The sequence below is a fragment of the Eriocheir sinensis genome, chromosome 3 (genome assembly GCF_024679095.1).
Source record: "Eriocheir sinensis breed Jianghai 21 chromosome 3, ASM2467909v1, whole genome shotgun sequence".
NCBI classification, from domain to species: Eukaryota; Metazoa; Arthropoda; class Malacostraca; order Decapoda; family Varunidae; genus Eriocheir; species Eriocheir sinensis.
Window position 1 is genome coordinate 14,296,608 of NC_066511.1, and position 18,039 is coordinate 14,314,646.

At 41.1% G+C, this 18,039-nt stretch overlaps 1 protein-coding gene across 7 annotated transcripts in view; it reads right to left on the bottom strand.

Annotated features, from left to right (window-relative positions):
- The window catches only part of LOC127005442 (S phase cyclin A-associated protein in the endoplasmic reticulum-like), a 28,326-nt gene extending 11,156 nt beyond the window's left edge, over positions 1–17,170 (bottom strand). The window contains exons 1-18 of one of the 7 annotated variants that reach the window (XM_050874337.1): positions 16,529–17,170; positions 15,195–15,373; positions 14,935–14,980; positions 14,327–14,435; positions 13,352–13,459; positions 12,838–12,941; positions 11,140–11,286; positions 9,832–10,695; positions 8,982–9,113; positions 5,201–5,356; positions 4,249–4,384; positions 3,856–3,978; positions 2,781–3,501; positions 2,227–2,356; positions 1,850–1,969; positions 1,384–1,584; positions 787–999; positions 37–153 (exon numbers count right to left, since the gene is read on the bottom strand). In XM_050874337.1, the coding sequence (XP_050730294.1) occupies positions 37–153; positions 787–999; positions 1,384–1,584; positions 1,850–1,969; positions 2,227–2,356; positions 2,781–3,501; positions 3,856–3,978; positions 4,249–4,384; positions 5,201–5,356; positions 8,982–9,113; positions 9,832–10,695; positions 11,140–11,286; positions 12,838–12,941; positions 13,352–13,459; positions 14,327–14,435; positions 14,935–14,980; positions 15,195–15,199 (3,432 nt within the window). In that variant the 5' untranslated portion in view covers positions 15,200–15,373; positions 16,529–17,170. Of the gene's footprint in view, positions 1–36; positions 154–786; positions 1,000–1,383; positions 1,585–1,849; positions 1,970–2,226; positions 2,357–2,780; positions 3,502–3,855; positions 3,979–4,248; positions 4,385–5,200; positions 5,357–8,981; positions 9,114–9,831; positions 10,696–11,139; positions 11,287–12,837; positions 12,942–13,351; positions 13,460–14,326; positions 14,436–14,934; positions 14,981–15,194; positions 15,414–16,512 lie in introns of all 7 variants that reach the window. The other 6 variants (XM_050874328.1, XM_050874314.1, XM_050874320.1 and 3 more) reach the window with 6 other exon arrangements.
- Positions 17,171–18,039: the final 869 nt, after the last annotated feature.

The window sequence follows — 18,039 nt, forward strand, 5'->3', positions numbered from 1 at the left end:
CGAGATGCATTCATTAACAAATATACATTTCCTCACCTGCCTCTCCGCTTCTAGTGCTTTGCGTCTTTCTTGAGCTGCAACTTCCTTGGCAGCCTTTTCTTCCTGGCGTCTGGTCCTCTCCTCAGCCATGTCTGCCAAACGAGACTCGTGGCTCTGGGAAAATAAAATACTTATTAGTTTTTCCCATCAACATCACTGATGTATATCTTTTCCATAATTCTTTTCCTCTCCATACTATTTCTAACATCATGACATAATACATACTGCATCTTACTAACTGCATTTTTTTGGTTATAAAAGCAAGCTTGAGGATGATGGCAGTGGCCAGGAAAAAGCCTAAAGGTGTACCATAGAAAAGATAAGTTGAAGGCAGTTGGATTAACATGTATAGGTACAAAACGTTACAAATGCAAGGAAATATCTTACAAGTTAAAATACATCAAAACTTTTGAAATAATGAGGAAAGTGTTTTAATAGAAGTGAAGATAAGAGGGGTAGGTGATGCAATGAGATACACTGAGGCCTGTATCCTCAAACATTTTGGGCCTTACACACCCACTTTTGGTAAGGCTTTCGAAGTTGTTATTGGTATTTCCATGGGTAGTTTTAGTAGCCCACTGGTAGTGATAGTTTGACAAGGCTTCTGCACCATGAATGCAAAAGACACTCATGGAAACCTGACTAATCTCTTTTGTGGCCTCTGCAAACACCTGTTCTGAGAGCCAAAAGCATCTGAGAATACAAGCCAGAGTATCAGACATCAACCAAAAAATTTAAATCACTAACTTGGTGTTGTTGCATTATATCGTGCAACTTGTTTTTTGCCTCAAGACCATTAATGAAGGCAATTTCTTTAGCCTTGTTTTCCTCATCGTGCGCCTTGTTGACGATCTCCTGCAGGTACTGTTTGCGCTTTTCCTCGGCGCGCTTCATCTTGCGTTGGAACAAGTCTCTCTTCTTCACCAACAAGCCCTCTTTATCCTGACGAACCTCTTCAATCTGAGTTTTGAGAAAAAAATATTCAATAATTATTTAAGGACATAGTTTCTTCACTTCTGGGTGGAAAGCAAATGTTATAAGCAATTGTTAGATGATCTGAAATACAGGCATCCCTTGCTATAGGACCTGTCTACAATCCCCCCAAATTGATTGTAAATTGATAGAGCCACACATGATTCCACCACCACTGTACAGTGTACTGATCATGTGATTCTACCACCACTATGAAGCAGAGTGATCCCATGGCACCAGCAACCAGGGAAGTTCAAGATTATATATCAATTGTATGTACACACATGTTCAACATTCAAAAGAACAACTAAATAATGTTCTTCAGAAAAGGTATCATACTATATATAATTCTATGTACAATTACATAATTACCTTCTTAAACAAGTCTTTCAGCTTCTCTGTTTTCACTAGCATGAGGTTTTCACGAAGTTCTTGAGCCTTAGCGATCTTTTCTTCGTGTCGTCTCATTTTCTCTGACAGGGATCGTTTCCTTGACGGAGATGACAACTTTTCATGGATGTGCAAAACACGGCCTGGGTGACGTAATTCTTCAAGCGATTCAAATGCATCAACCTGGAGGAAAGAGAAAACTCAAATATAGTCTGTGAACTATGAAAAGTATCTTCTCCACGAGATAACTACCTCACTTGTTTATTGGACCACAATACTATAAGTGGTAATGTTGTCTATTGATACTGAACAGAGAAACTCTTATATGTATTAGTCAGAGCTGTCATTATATTAAAGGAGAAAGTTGATGAATAAAACTCAATATAAAATATTTTCTTTGTGAAAAAACTATACAAACAGTATAGCAATATATCATCTCTTTCATTACTTGGTCAGCCCAACTCATGGTGGACAAGAGATTGTCAAAGGGCAGAGCAAGGGGAGACAATGCTCTGCCTGCGGACTCAGATGCATCACTGCCATCTTCCTCACAGTCAACATCTTCCACCTGAAACAGTGTGTAAACATTATTGTTCACAAACCTTTATCTCACCACTTGAAATATTTTGATCAGCTTGTATCAAACACTGACAAAATTATTTCAAGTGAAAAGACACTTAAATGTTCACATACTCAATGATAAGTACATTCATCTAGTTCATTAGGCCACTTGTTTAGTAGCACACTCATAAAGTGATTACTTAATACTTGAGTTCTTATTGAAACTGGAATTTCCTTGGTTCATGTCAATGTGGTATTGTTTACCTTAATTTCTGTCTTCTCTGTTTCTTCTATCTGTTGCTTCAGGCGCTGCTCCTCTTCAAATGCAGACTCTAATGCAGCAGCATTGCTGAGAAGCTCCTCTTCATCCATCTGACTCTCATTGTCAAAATTCCTGAAACAGAACACATGCAAATAGATAAGGTAAAGATAAAGTTGGGGGGATACACAAAAGCTGGGTGTGGACTTGATGCTCATCTCTGTCCCATTGGTCTTTGAGTCAGTGGTGAGAAGGGCCCATTATCCCATCACACATTTTCTGCGACTCTTGGCTGACATGTATATACAGTAATAAGTGTAATGGAGTACCAGATAGATCACTACACTAATTTGGCTTAAAATACTAATGATTAGGCTTTCAATGGCAAATACTTAAATCCCAACTGACTTGCTGAAACTCAAATATTCAATAGAGCACTTGCAGGTGCAGCAGAAGTTTTTTTTTGTGTGTGTGTGTATGTGTGTGTGCTTGAGCTGCCTCCATTCCTGAAAAAAAAGTAAATGAAAAATACAAATGAAATATAAAAATAAAAACTTACCGAACTTCTGGGTCAGCTTGTTGGTCTAAATCAGCCGTTTCTTCTTCCCCTGTACCCGGAACTGAACTGCTCTTTGGTTCTGCTTTTGATATGTTTTTTTCTTTGCTTTCATCATCTTCTGCATCACTGGTCTCTGAAATCTCTGGTATCGCTGGGTCACACCTATGATTACACACTAAATTATTACTCTCTAAAAAGTTTTTCAGAGAGCACTCTTCTTCTTGCTCTTGAGTGTTCTCAGCTGATTCACTTTTCACATCCTTATCATCTCTGTTTTTTTCGTGAACCAATACACTTCCTGGCACTGTCTCATCACAGGTCTTGTCCTTGTTTTTACTCTCCCCCTTCTGATCAGACGAATCTATCACAGATACATCGAGATTACTTTCCTTACATCTAATATCTTTGGTAATTTCATCAGCACCTTTTTCAGCTTTTTTGTTTCTCCGTTCAATCCTTTTCCACACGTGGGAATTCTGCTGCCTCACATTAGCCTCGCCGTCAACTAGAGGAGCAGAGATACTCTCAGTGACCACTTTCTTGGAGGACTGGGTGCCCGTACCAAGACTGCTCTTCTTTGTGTTCTGCTTGAAGTGACCAGATGAAGAGCTTTTCTCTTTAGAGGCATCATCCGAGGCATTGTTTTCACTGATGATCAAGGAAGGCATGGACATGGCAGTGCTTGGGGCATGGAAACGTTTCTTCATTTCACAACTATGACCTGTATAAAATATAATGAAAAAATAAAATAAATTACTGACTTATTTACCTGATGCTACTACTTAAGCTTTAGAAAGGGACCAACTATCTGGTATAGAGGGGCAATCGCACACAAGAGCAACAGTGCATAGGTGATGTGTTTGTGTAATTTTGTGAACAGGATAAATTATCTTTTAGAGACAAAGAAAGATTGATTGGGAGGAAGAGGGATGGGAGTCAGTGGGGAAACAGACCTTGACAATATTGATGTATACAAAATAATGATATAAAGATTTTAGAGGAAGTAACGTGATGAAGCTAATGGTTATGAGCACACTCCCCAAGACAAGAGTTGAGGAATGCAATTTCAACCAACCGTCCGTCTTGAGGCTGCCACTGCGGACGTCTTTGGGGTTGTAGTGGTTGCTGTTGAGGGAGGCTGTGCTGCCCCCATGGCTCCTCCTGCCCCGGCGAACCACCTCCCAGCCCTCACCGTCATCTGAAAATACACGGTCAAGGAAAAATAGATGAGGATGTCCAATGATATCCAGAAATTCTTAACTACCCAATTTACTCAAAGCTTTATTACATATATAACTACTGGAATTTCCTACAAGTACTTGACCATGCACTGTTACCATTACTGGAAGCCTTTACAGCTCTTAAAAGCACAATTACCTTATGAATCATGGCAATAATCACATCAATTTTAATCCTATGACACAGTAACAAGTTCGGTGGCTTGTGATGCTACAATCCTGAAGCTCACCTTGAAGAGAGAGCTGTGAACTTTCTAGGGAGAGTGGCGCTCCTCGAACCTTGTCTGCCCACGACTGGCCACTGGAAGATGTGTTGCTGGACAGAGATGAACTGGAAGTTGTCCTTGAACTATTCCCCAAACCTCTCTGGAAATTGTTATAATTTGCATCAAGTCATAAAGCTGCCAAATCGTCACCCTTGTAAACAAACTGCCTAAGTAATTTTTCGTTGATTTGCGGATTTTTCGCTAATTTTTTCATCGTGTGGCGCACCTCATGGTATACGGTAGTTGCCTTTGTCATTCTAGGGTGAGTGTTCTAAAATTTGCCTTGATGTTTCTGTCTATATCACCAGTTGACTTAGAAAATGACAGTTTTTGTTGATATTCGGTAAGTAGAAAAAATAACTAGGACAGTTTGTTTATGGTGATGAAATACTAATGCACTGATTGAAAAACTCACTTTCCATACAGCAGTAGAGATACTGTTGATGTGTTACCTTGTTTTTCAACAGCACTTTAGGTTCTAGTGAGGGGTTCGTGTGGATCACTTACCTAAAGTATACATATTCATTTACTGTTTCTAGAGCTTCCTCATGAATGACTGTTTGACATGAGAATGAGTGTTGAACATAAGTTTAGTCTTTTCTTATTTATCTTAAAACCTACTTGCAAACTTTCCCTGTTTAGTTCTATTGTAAGCGACAGTTCGCCATTAGACTCATAAAAAAGAACAATGTCTTATTATAATTCCCTTACTCTTTCAGTTAAGTTTTTAAAAAACTCTTTTAAGCACATTGTAAACAGTTTAGGTGACGTAGTATCATCATGTCCGACTCCTTGTTTAATTGGGACTTTTCTGGTATTTGTTTGGTATCTGTATATAATTTAGTAGTACTTGATGTCCATCCTTCTATCTGTTCCATTCTCTACTATAATGTAATGAAGGTGTGTCAATACTTACCCCATAGTGTAATGATGAATGTGATCTTACAAGTCCATTTGCGAATGTATTTCTACTTCCACCAGTATCAGTAGTCGCAGATCTGCGACCTAATGGCGGACTTGCGGTGTTTTTCCCTTCAGGCATCCTCCGGTATGATAATTTACTGCCTGGGGCCTGACAACAGAATTAAGATTCATGTTAAATTGATGGTGTGTTGTAGATGCTGAGAGGGAGAGCACTGTACATGACCACTTGAGTCTTGAGTATTGTAATCCCTAAAAGCAGTGCTAACTACTACAGTACCCTCTCGAGTTTCGCGCTTGCTTCATTCCGAAGGTGTAGCGCTAAACTCGAGGATCGCGAAACTCGAGGTATTGAAATACATGAAAAAGCGCTTATTGGTTCCGGCCCGTGGAAAAAAAATATCTTTTTTTTTCGACTTGACTCCCTTATCACAATTTTTTTCGACTTTACTCTCTTGTTATCTCAAAATACGTACCTTGGTAATAGGCAGAAAAAGGGAAGTGAGAACAGGTCATTCTGAAGCCGCAGTTGAAGGCGGCTGCCTTACAATTGGCTGGCAGTTCTGAATACATGTTTGTGATCCACATGGTGTTGTCTGCTAATGGTTGCTCATGGTTGCTCGTGGTCACCCATGGTACAGTTGGACAAACCTATAGCTTCTGGTAGTTTTCTGTGTGTTATGGTATAATCTGCTAACTCTTTCTGTTATATATCATCAAATCACTTACATCATGATTGACTTTTCAATGCCTATTGAATGTAAACTGCCGCCGTAATCGTAAAATAGCTTGCAGAGAGGTTCAACTTGCTTACTGCTTCCATATTTCCCTCACTGCTCACAAAGACCACAAGCGTACAAAAAAGAACAATCCAGGCAAATTAACACTTTTAATGCTGTGTATTCCCACAGCGCGCATGCGTGGTGGACAGCAGAATGACTAATTTCATCGGGAAGATATTTCTTGCAACACCGGCCAGTGTAAAGAGGTTTTGCAGTGACGTCACGAAATAGCGTCATCTGCACCTTGTGCGTCGTCTGCAAACCTGCTGGTGGTCAACTCCCCAGCAGAGTGAGCAGACGGACCACATGTGCCCCATCCCCAAGTCACTACCCGTGGGCAATTGGCAGGACCTTGAACATCATTTGTGTTAAGTGATTACGTGAGATCGCTTGAGAATGCTGCGAAGCTAAGATACACTGAAAAAATCAGTGCTTTTGGAGGTATAGACCCTTATTTATTAGGGAAACACCCCGAGTCTGCTTGTCCTCAAACGACCTGCCCAACATCGGTTACCATGATATAAATAGCTATCTGGTGAACAGCAAGAGCAAGCTGTTTACAGGGCAGTCGCTCAAGGCCTACAAGAGCCTTGAGGTGGATAGTATACTGCCTGTCTGTCTGGCTGGTTGAGTGACTGGCTGCCTGGTGGGTAGCCTTGCCAGAAGACTGGCTGTCTGGCTGGCTGGTTGATAGACTGACTGACTGGGTATACAGCCAATAGACTGGCTGTCTGGCTGACTGGTAGACTGGCTGTCTAGCTGGCTGGCTGACTGGTTGCCTGGTGGGTTGATTGGCTGGCTGATTGGTAAACTGACTGTCTGTCTAAGTGACCGACTGGATGGCTGACTGGTTGACTGGATGACTGACTGGGTGGTTGACTGACTGGCTAATTGGTTAGCTGGCTGGCTGGTTGACTGGCTGATTGGTTGGTTGGCTGACTGTCTGGCTGGTCGGTTGACTGGCTGTCCCTCTGCCTGGCCGATCTCCTGTTGCTGACCAGTGATGGCCAGGTAGGCAGCACAGGCAGGCAAACAGGAGAGGGCAAGTGACGACAGGTGAGGGCAGGTGACGGCAAGTCACCTTACACTACACACTCTTGAACACTTCCCTGCGTACACTTATATACTCCACCCAGCACTGAGATCTGTCCCTCTGTGCACTTTGCCTCCACTGAATTTCCTTTCCTATTTTCTTCCCCTGCTTGAGCGCCGCCATGCGTGTTTACCTCCGCCAGCTCATGTAAATCCCGTTCCAGAGTAATCCCCCGCCACACAATAAGCTAGGGGACCCGGGGCAATACCTAAATGAGTGTTACCTCATGTAATAATCTGATCATTCTTGCCTGTAATATTTACCTCTGACAAAATGAGCACTGCAGTCGAGATGAAGCAGCCGGCCGCCAGTTTTCCCTCCTCACAGCTGCTGTCCACTTCCCCCGCTCTTCTGAATTCGCTGGAAATCTATAAAATGACACAGCATCTCTCCCGTGTCGCTTAGAACATCCAATCGCACAGCATATGTATCGCATGACGAACACACAGAGCACTTGTGCAGCCCCCACCAATGTTTGCTTTGATAAGTGACCACCACCACTGACCACCAAGATGGCCATGCAGGCCCGCGCTATCCCCGCACCCCTGCTAATGACGTCTGCTGCAAAACCTCTATAGTGGACCTTCTTCTTCTTCTTTCGACCTGTAATGCTTTGTATCACTTCTTAGGTCCTCCTTCTCCACACTTTTATACTTCACAACATGCACTTAGAGCCGCTTTCACAGTCATTTTGTTTGTATTGATCGTTACCAATGGCGGCAATCGCCGCTCTAGTATTTCCACGTGAAACTGGCCGATGGGTAGTGATGTGATGTGATGGTGTCAGAGGTATTGCCTTTACAATGGCACCTCGTGGCGGGTGCGGGGTTAGCCTCGCCCCGCATCTTACCACACACTTTCAACACCTGTCACTTCCTCTGCAGCCACCACTACCCCATAGGGCAATTTCATGTGGAAAACTAAAGCGTCGATTGCCGCCATTGGTAACGATCAAAACAAAGTGATTGAAAGCGGCCCTTATTTACTACTTCACAGTGCGCACTTATACACTTCACCCTGAACTTAGGTGTTTTTCTGTTCTTTTCTTTCCCTGATTTTGGTTTTCTATGCACTTTTGCTATTTTCCACTGTTACTTTTCACTGTCGCTGCCATGCATTACAGGTCAAAAGAAGAAGAAGAAGAAGAGGAAAACATCACTGGGAGATCTACAATTTTCATAGACTCGAGAAAAAAAGTTTTTCGGACTGTGGTTCCCCAGCACGGGGTGTTCTCTTATCTTGTTAATCATATAGTAAGCAAAGCAGCTCTGCCAGTCCATTTTACGAGTCTCTTGGTGGGCCATCTTCCACTGCTCCTCACTCCTCAGCCACTGCCGTCGTCTGTTTGTTTACATGCAGCCGTGAGGTACCCAAGTACCCACGCCCGTACTCACAACCGTTTTCCAATCATATGGACAACCAACAACTCGCTCCCGGTTGGGCATACGGGCAACCGTGGTTGCCCATAGCCCCAATGGTTGGACACCGCCTTTGAGGCAGCACGCATGACGCCGACGGTAGGTAGACGTGACCCGTACATGTCAAAGCAACGCGAAACTCATGGCGGTATTGCGCGAAAGTCGTGATGGTAAGTATTTAGGACTAAGCGCTAAACTCGAGGATCGCGAAACACAGATAGCGCGAAACTTGAGAGGGTACTGTAGTTGTATTTTGCCCTGAGGCATATAAGGACTACACAGGTTCCATTGAGGTTAGGTTAAGGGTACCTCTGAACAAATAAGATGAAATCATAGTAAACATCAACAAAGGACTACTGAGAAGAGCTGCTGCTGAGTGAATGACTGATGACTAAAAACACAATCTATTTGAATACTAGCAGATGTCTGAATTTGTGCAAAATGGGCTGAAGGGCAGAAAAATATAACCAAAATAATTCTTACCTGCTGTTTTGAAATATTGTTTCTGGAGTCCAAGAATCGTGGGCCAGACCATTGCCGACCATTGAGAACCAGTGACCGGGAATGTTTCTGAGGGGTCTTGTTCTGGTTGTAAGCTTGACGGACTTGAGATGCCTGGGGAAGAAGGCATTAAAATTTTTTTTTATTAACATCAGCTCAATATTCAAGGCAATTACTGGATACATAGCTGTCTTTGAGGGTGTTTATGCTTTGAATATGATGTGGAAGTCATGAAAGATTCGTTAATTTCACAAAAGATGGACTGAAAGTTAGATAATACCAATTCTTTAGTCAATTTGATACAAGATGAATATATATCTGTCGATGTCTTTACTATTACATGTGGGAATAATACTGAAACATATATCAGTTTAAAAGACAAAATGATGGTAGGTTATAGCAAAAGTCATGAATGGATGGGACATGTTCTCTCTCTCTCTCTCTCTCTCTCTCTCTCTCTCTCTCTCTCTCTCTCATAAAAGAAGAAAAATTCAAACTCATGTCACAGTGCAGGAATGCAAACATCTCACGCGATACTTGTCGACTAAATGGCGTAAAACTTGATTATCTGGACAGTTTTCTTAAGACTACCAATATCCAACTCCCTATCAAACCACACAACCATAAAGAGATCACTTACCTCAATGTTGCCATGTACCAGCTTATCATACTTAGCATATATCATATCTTTCATTTTTTTACACATAACAATTGCCCCCAAAACATCGATGCTTGATGCTAATACTAACTTTAATTTTAGGTAGTTTTAGGTACTGAAAATCATATATATGCAATGTTCTGAGTATACGAGAACGCGGCAACACTGACTTACCTTGTTCATATAGACCGTTGGCCCTGGCTTCTGGGATGGACTCTTGCCCGGCGTGCTCTCTGTGCTGGACTGATGCGGGTCTCCAGGGTCATGAGGTCTGGTGGTTTCTGCCTCCTTCGTTTTCTGCACCTTGCCTATACTATCCTTCGTTTTTGCAAGGCCGCTGTCTCTGGTTTTGGTCGTCGTGGTAATTGCAGCATTTTTCACAGGAGTTACTTCCTTCAGTTTCTGAGAATCTGTAATTTTTTCAGCAATTGCACTTGTTTCCCCGTTTGACTCTGTCACATCTGTTATTTTCTTTGTGTCTGTTGTTTCACAGTGATCGCGTGTTACCTTATCCTTATCACATGAGCTGTCCGTTGTGCAATCTCTAGGGAACTCGTGTTTTATGATACTGCTGATTTCCTTATTTTGTGTTTTATTGTCTTCTTTCAAATTCTCAATATTAGTTTCATTCTCCGAGACATGTTTGTCACTTTTCTTTATTGTCTGCAAATTTCCATTCCCACTTGAGTCTATGTTTTCTTTATTACAGTCTTCTTTTAACTCAAGACAGTCATCCAGAACCTCTTCAAGTATTAAGTCATTCTCTTTAGGAATGGTTGTTTTCTGTGGGCATTCCTCCTGTTTCTTATCTATCCCTGCTCGATGCACAATTATGACAGGCTTCTGTGGTGATATTAGGCAAGGTAAATCTTTAGCTTCGTTGTTTGAAGCGTCTGATTTTGACATGTTCACTCGTTCGCTTCCCTTCTTTTCGTGCACTGTTCCGTTCACCACAAATGAGCGTTCGAGTTTTGATTCAAATGTCAGAGCTCTTCTCGCCTCACTCAGTGTTACTGCCCGTCGCTCCTGATGAAAAGCCTGAAATGAACAGAGACGTAGAAAGCATGGAACAAACAAATTGATATTTACATAGATGGTTCTAAAACCAAACTTGGCTGACTGGCTCTGGGGCTGCAAAGATTTCTTGAATTATATTGATTGTGTGTGCATATCATACTAAAATGACTGCAGTATTTCTAGATGTTTTGTGATGAATGGCAAAAAAGGGGGAATTTGGCAGTCTGGTTGTAACAAAATTAAGTTAATTTCCGCAAGCCACTTTATTTTTGTTCACACGTTCCTTGATATATCCAGAACCTCACAGAACCAATTATTTACTTGTGCAAATCCAAACACAGCTGTGAATACATATTGCACAGAAATACAACAGCTGTCTAAATCTGTGATCACATACACAATATTAAATTCTGGATGAAATAACTGTTGCTAATAAAACATAATTGAACTATACAAGATATATACCTTTCCAGGTGAAGAGGTGCGAATCTCCCATGTAAGGGATGTTGGTCTCTGCGGTGGAGGTGTGTGCTCATATTCCCACTTCAATTTTAACCATTCAATGAGCTTCTGGAAGTCACTACTGTATCGCTCCAGCATGAGGATGGCCTCCTGAAAAAAGCATGATATATGTAGTGTGGACATGAGACAATAAATGACCCTTCCTAAACATATAAAATCAGAATGTGTGGGGCTGGTTGAATGGCAAGAATAAGAGAGGATAAAGTGACAAAGGGGTGTACTAGTGAGCAGGGTTGGCAAAAAACAATGTAAAAAAAAAAAAAAAAAAAAAAAAGTTTAAACCATGTTTTTTTTTGGTTTAAACCATGTTTTTTTTTTGTTTAAACCATGTTTTTTTTGGTTTAAACCAGTTTTTTTTTTGCTTTCCAGTATTTTTATTCCAGTAATTCTATCCATACATACATATATGAGTTTGAAAAGAAATTATATATATCCAGACTGGAGGCTGGAGAACACTTAACCTCAGACCTTGCTATCATTTCCGATAGGGGTTGAGGAACCTTGTGTCCTTTAATGCCTCAAAAACCTAGTTTCTCCACCTATCAACTCGACACAATCTTACAAACACCTACCTATCCCCTATTCTTTGACAACACTCAGCTGTCACCTTCTTCAGCACTAAATATCCATGGTCTATCCTTAGCTCAAAATCTCAATTGGAAACGTCACATCTCTCTTACTAAATAAATCAGCTTCCTCGAGGTTGGGCGTTCTGTTTCGTCTCCGCCAGTTCTCCCCTGCACAGATGCTTTCTATATATAGGGGCCTTGTCCGCCCTCGTATGGAGTATGCATCTCACGGGGGGGGGGGTCACTCGCACAGCTCTTCTGGACAGATTGGAGTCTAAGGGTCTTTGTCTCATGAGCTCTCCTCCTCTTACTGACAGCCTTCTACCTCTTAAATTCCACCGCTGTTGCTTCTCTTTTTATCTTCTATCAATATTTTCATGCTGACTGCTCTTCTGAACTTGCTAACTGCATGCCTCCCACCCTCCCGCGGCCCCGCTTCACATGACTTTCTACTCATGCTCATCCCTATAATGTCCAAACCCCTTATGCAAGAGTTAACCAGCATCTCCATTCTTTCATCCCTTTCACTGGTAAACTCTGGAACAGTTTTCCTTCATCTGTATTTCCTTCTGCCTATGACTTGACCTCTTTCAAGAAGAGTGTATCAAGACACCTCTCCACCCGAAATTGACCTCTCTTTTGGCTACTCTTTACTTTTGTGGGAGCGGCGAGTAGCGGGCTTTTTTTTCTTTTAAACCATGGTTTAAACCGCCAACCCTGCTAGTGAGGTCAATGGTGTCACAATGAGGTTGGCCAACTTGTAGAATATAGCAGTTTTATATTATTTCAGAATGGAGGGACAAATAAGAATCAGGCTGGAGTGCTTGGAAAGTCATTCAGATGGAAGGAAGAAACTAGTACTTAATCTAATTCAAATTGGCTTTGTCAGAGACTTATAGCATTTGGGTATTGCAGAATCCTCACATGAGGTGTACATGACATGGATGAAGTAACTCTTGCTAATAAGCATATTCTGTGACATGTATTAATTTAATTTCAAATAGTAAAAATAAAAATGAAATTAGTTTTTAATAACAAATAATAGTAGCAGTAAAACTCAAGAGGTCCTCACCTTGCACTCAACAATACTCTCATCATCTTCACACGTCTGATAGATTTCATCGACTGCCTGTTGCAGATTCCGAAATAGGAATCCCCAGTGACGTGCTCGCAAACCTTTGAAAAAAAAAAAAAAAAAAAAAAAAAAAAATCATCACAAAAAATTATACAGGGCTAAAATGGCAAATGAGACTAGATAAGAGAGACAAATTGTTCGATGTTACAAAAAAAGTGAAGCATGGGAGTGTGCTATTCCCTTGTTATTCACAGCATATAATTATGGACGATATCATTGAGAAGCACAGAGTAAAGTATGGCTGATCATGGCGATGGGGGAGTTCTTATGGGTTTGAAAACTTCCTGGAAACTACATTAGATAAAAAAATGTATTGGAAAAAATGGAGTTTACTGAAATGTGATCACTATATTGAGGCTTTGTACTCTTAATAAATGTACTGAAAAAGAGACAAACAACAACAATATCAATTTTTTTCCTCTAGCAGCCTCCTTATCTTATTCTTACTTACTTGCTTGAGGGTCCCGGCCTGCTGATGCTGACCTGGGCCGCTTATCTTGCTTTAACTCTCGTCTTGGAACCATTTCCACAACCCTTTTGACTTCTCTGTGTCGCAAGGCTGCAAAAACGTAGTGGTTCCTTGTCTCAAAAGTGGTCATTTTTCCCTTCCCATGAGTAGATTTTGCATTGCTCTGCTTAGCTTAATTTTTATATATGTGAATCAGGCAGGGTACATAAAAAAATAGATAATAATATGGTAAGAAAAAATATACTAACCTCTACCTAAAAAGCAGTATGAAATGTCTAAGTGAGAATGTTTGAGTTACTTAGGTGACATGATACAGTTATATACCTCAAGTTATATGAATTCATGAATCACGGTATAGCTACACATGTGATTGGATTACATTTTTGGAAAAGCGATTGCAAAGCAGAACAATCGTATAACGAACTTCAGGTTTAATTCATAAGGATGCATTCCTGGATGTAATATTGACAATGTTTTGTGGACTGCATTACACTGCACCTAAATCATTACCACAGCAAATAAGAATGCATACTGGTACTTGTACATTTGCTTACCTAAATAAATACATGAAATAGCTCCCCAAGGTCAACACCCAGAAACCAGAGGACATAGCCTGAAGTTGGCCAAACCACGCCACAGGACACACAAGAGGAACAAATTCTTCAGCTCCAGGATTATTAACAAGTGGAACAGCCTCACTGAACATGTAATCACATGTAGTAATATGTTTAAGAATAGATATGACCAGCTTGAGGCTGAACAGAAACAGAGAAGAGGCACCCCTCATGAGTTTTAGACTCTCTTGCCTCTTATACTTTCACTAGGCAAGCTAGCATAAGTAAAGGTTGAGCCAGATGAATCGTAAAGAGAGAAAAGGTAATTAGAGAATGACAATCAATTTTAAGAGAGAAATATCATAAAATTAATGATCATAAAGTGAGGAGACCTGTAACTCACCTCCCTCCGTCTGTGGTGGGTCCAGCAATGGGAGGGAGTATGCCACAAGATTGCGTGCCTCCCTCCCTTCCTCCTGCAAGCGGGCCTTGACACGTTCAACAACTTCATCCTGAAAGTTGTAAAAAAAAGAACAGCATAAGTGTATATATATATCTTTTGGAATGAGCTGATGGTTAGATGACGAGTTCTATCTTTTAGTATTAACTTTGAGGTTGGGGTGGATCAGTTTCCAACACTGCATAGGTTATATAGGCCAAGAAAAAGGAGGTAAGGTGGTTTCAGGAGTTTTTCTTTTTTTTCAAATAGAAATGTGCCTGCCACAAAGACACAGTCATTTATATGTGGAACCCTCAGCTATTTAGATGCTCATAACAGCCTAACTTAACATATAGTAACAACTGTTTTATTATATTTTGATCTCATTACACTTTTTTATTACTGCTCTCAATGTTGCATTTGGTGGTGTTAGCTAAACCCAAAATTGTGAAGATTTTTTCCAACTGTGGTTTATACTCTGTAACTTTGTATTTAGCAGGGCAGTCCACAACCCATGTTCTCACAAAGAACATGGACTACACTGGTTACAGGAAAAGAAAGAAGCTACTCACCTGAGAATCTGTAGTTTGGTTTTCACTGCTCCCTCCCTTCATAATGCTGAAATAAAAGAAACAACATTTAATACTTACTTTTGCTTTAAATCAAATCTCAAAAACTTTGGATCTAAACAGAAACCGTTGGGCATGAAGCAAATGATATATATTCTATAGGAACTTATAAAAAAAGCTAACATCTAGAAAATTAAGATCATTATTGAAGAATAATTGGATTAGTGATGTACACTGTGTAGTGCAGTGGTTGGCATGCTCACCTCATAAACGAGTGGTCACGGGTTTGTTTCCCAATTACAGTTGAGACGGATGGGCAATCTCCTTTAATCCATGCCCCCTGTCCACCCGGAAGTGAAAGGGTGATGGGTGTCAGTCAGGGGTTGTGCCCCACCTCCCAGGTGTGTGTGTGTGGGTGTGAGGTTCAGCCACACCCAAAGATCTGTCACCAGAGCTCCAAGGTCACTCAGGGAGACTACTGGCTGGGGTTGTGAGGTCAGAGCGTGATCAGACCATGGTGAGTTATATGGAAATGGTTAGCAGTGATGATTAGCATGCTAGAATTGCTGAGTTGGGTGTTATTCTGAAGTAAAACCTCAGTGGCAGCACTAATCTTTATAATTATCACACATCTGACCACAAACATAACATGTCAATAGTCTGGTGCTACAAAGAGTCTGTGCAAGTACCAACCTTCACAACATTAAAAGAAAGCAAAGCATAGTCTAGGGGCAAAGCTTTAGTATTACCCCTAAGCTTTAAAAGTCCCACGATAAGAACATGGAAATAAAGAAATGTCCACTATGGGAGTGAGATGGGTGTAATTCTATAGTAAAACCTCATCTTCTTCATAATCACCACACCCCCAACCACAGAAATGAAGTGTGAATACTTTGGCGCTCTTAAAAGCCCGTGCGGGCCTTAATTAACCTTCACGAAATTAAAAGAAAACAAAGGATGATATAAAGGCAAAGCTCTTCTTGACTGTGTTCATCTCGGCCATGGTAGGAGCACACCAACACACACCGCATTTTAAAACATTCCTGTACTTAGGTTTACATTATCATAAAATCCCTGCATGCTAAACCACCTATAGGGGCTCACATAATCCCAGGTGACCCAGGTGACAGAACAAGGCAGGTAAAGGTAGTCAGGCATGAGTTAATGACTCATATACTGTGGCCTTGTAATTAGGGTCTGGAATACCTGCAAAAGGATGGTTAGGTTGGTTATTAGTGATGTATGGGAGAGTTATAGTGCCATGTTAATCCCAGGTGATAAAATACAGGTAAAGGTGAGGTAGCCAGGCGTGAATCAATGACTCATATACTGTGGCCTTGTAATCAGGGTCTGGAATACCTGCAAAAGGATAGTTAGGTTGGTTATTAGTGATGTATGGGAGAGTTATAGGGCCATGTTAATCCCAGGTGATAAAATACAGGTAAAGGTGAGGTAGCCAGGCGTGATCTTATGAGTCATACCAAGGTCTTCTACTTAAGCTCTGGAATACATGGAAAAAAGGTGGTTATTAGTCATGTATGTTGGAGTTATATGGTCATAGGTATTATAAGAGATATCTACCTTTAGTGAGTCATACCGTTGTGGCTTCTAATGAGACTCGATCTTCTTCCTCTTCTCCTCCTCCTCTTCCTCTTCTTCCTCTTGCAATAACAACACCAAATGACACTTCTTCCTCTTCTTCCTCTTTACTACTACTATTACTATATATATACTACTACTTTTTTTCTTACTTTTACTTATCCCTTTATTTTTTAATTCTCATTCTCATATATTTGTAACTGCACCTTAATTTATCTTTTACGGTAGCACCTCCATGGACCTTATCTGAATCAATCACTCAAAGTCGATCACTTGCTTTTTATCTAGTTTTTCTTTAGGGAGTTTAATTTATATATTTCTTTCACTTGCGCATAAACTACATTGTGTTTCTCTTCAACTTGTTTATTAATCTCCATCAAAATCGATCGCTTAGTTGTCTTATTCTGGTTTTATTTGGTTTTTGCGTCTTCTAGTTTTTTTTTATAATTTTATCGATCAACCTTATATCTTTCACTTAATTCCATATATGAGCCTACTACGACTAGTAGCCTATCATGTTTCTCCTCCCTTGTCCGTTTATCTCACTTAAATTTGTACCGATGACGTTCCTGTGCCTTTTGTAATCACTATGAACATGCACCTTCCGTAATCCCTAGGAGCACCTTTGTGACGCCCTTGCAACACTTGGAGCGGGTTGCCCACACACCTCCCTCCCACGCCCCTGCACACCCTCCCTGAGTTACCGCTACGTGAATACACGCTTCGGCGATGGAACTGCACTATCAAGGGTATTATTATAGTGTTCGCTGATACTCACCCCTCGCAACCAAACTTGGCTAGGGGGCCATTGAGACTTCGGGGAATGCGGTGGTAAACATGAAATGCGTCGCAAATGCATAGTTTTTGAGTTATGGGAGGGTTGAAAAATACCCTAAATGTAGGGAAATTCCTTACACTTGGTTAGATGTAGGGAAATTTCATACGTTCCGTTTTTTTTTTTTTTTTTTTACAACGTACGGAAACCACGCAATTTCACTCACTCTCCATACCAAAGGGGGGTTCGAGGGGGGCGAAGCCCCCCGTTACAGTATTGAGGTTATAATGAAGCATCTAAACGGTAAGTAATTTACGTCATAGGAATCTTGCAACCGTCATATACGACTACGTATTCACTAACTGGTAGCACGTACGAACGCGTGAAGCAGGTTCGAACGCAGGTTACCTGTGTTCAATGCCCCTCAGTTAGCTGTTAGGTCGTAAAGTTCGGTTGGGGTACTTTAAGAGGGGGGGGGGGGCGCAGCCCCCCTTGGTTAGCAGGGGGGTCGAGGGGGGCAAAGCCCCCCCGTTAGCAAGCCGTAAAGTTCGGTTGGAGTAGTTTAAATATGCTCCCCCACCCAAATACCCCGACTTCCCGCGGGTCACCCAAGATCGTTGGGGGAAGAGGATTAATTCGGCTTCTTCTTTACTTTTAAGTACTTTCGCTTTCATATTATGGTTGAGGGACATGTATTTTTTTTTTACAGCAGAAGAAACAGCTCAAGGGCAAAA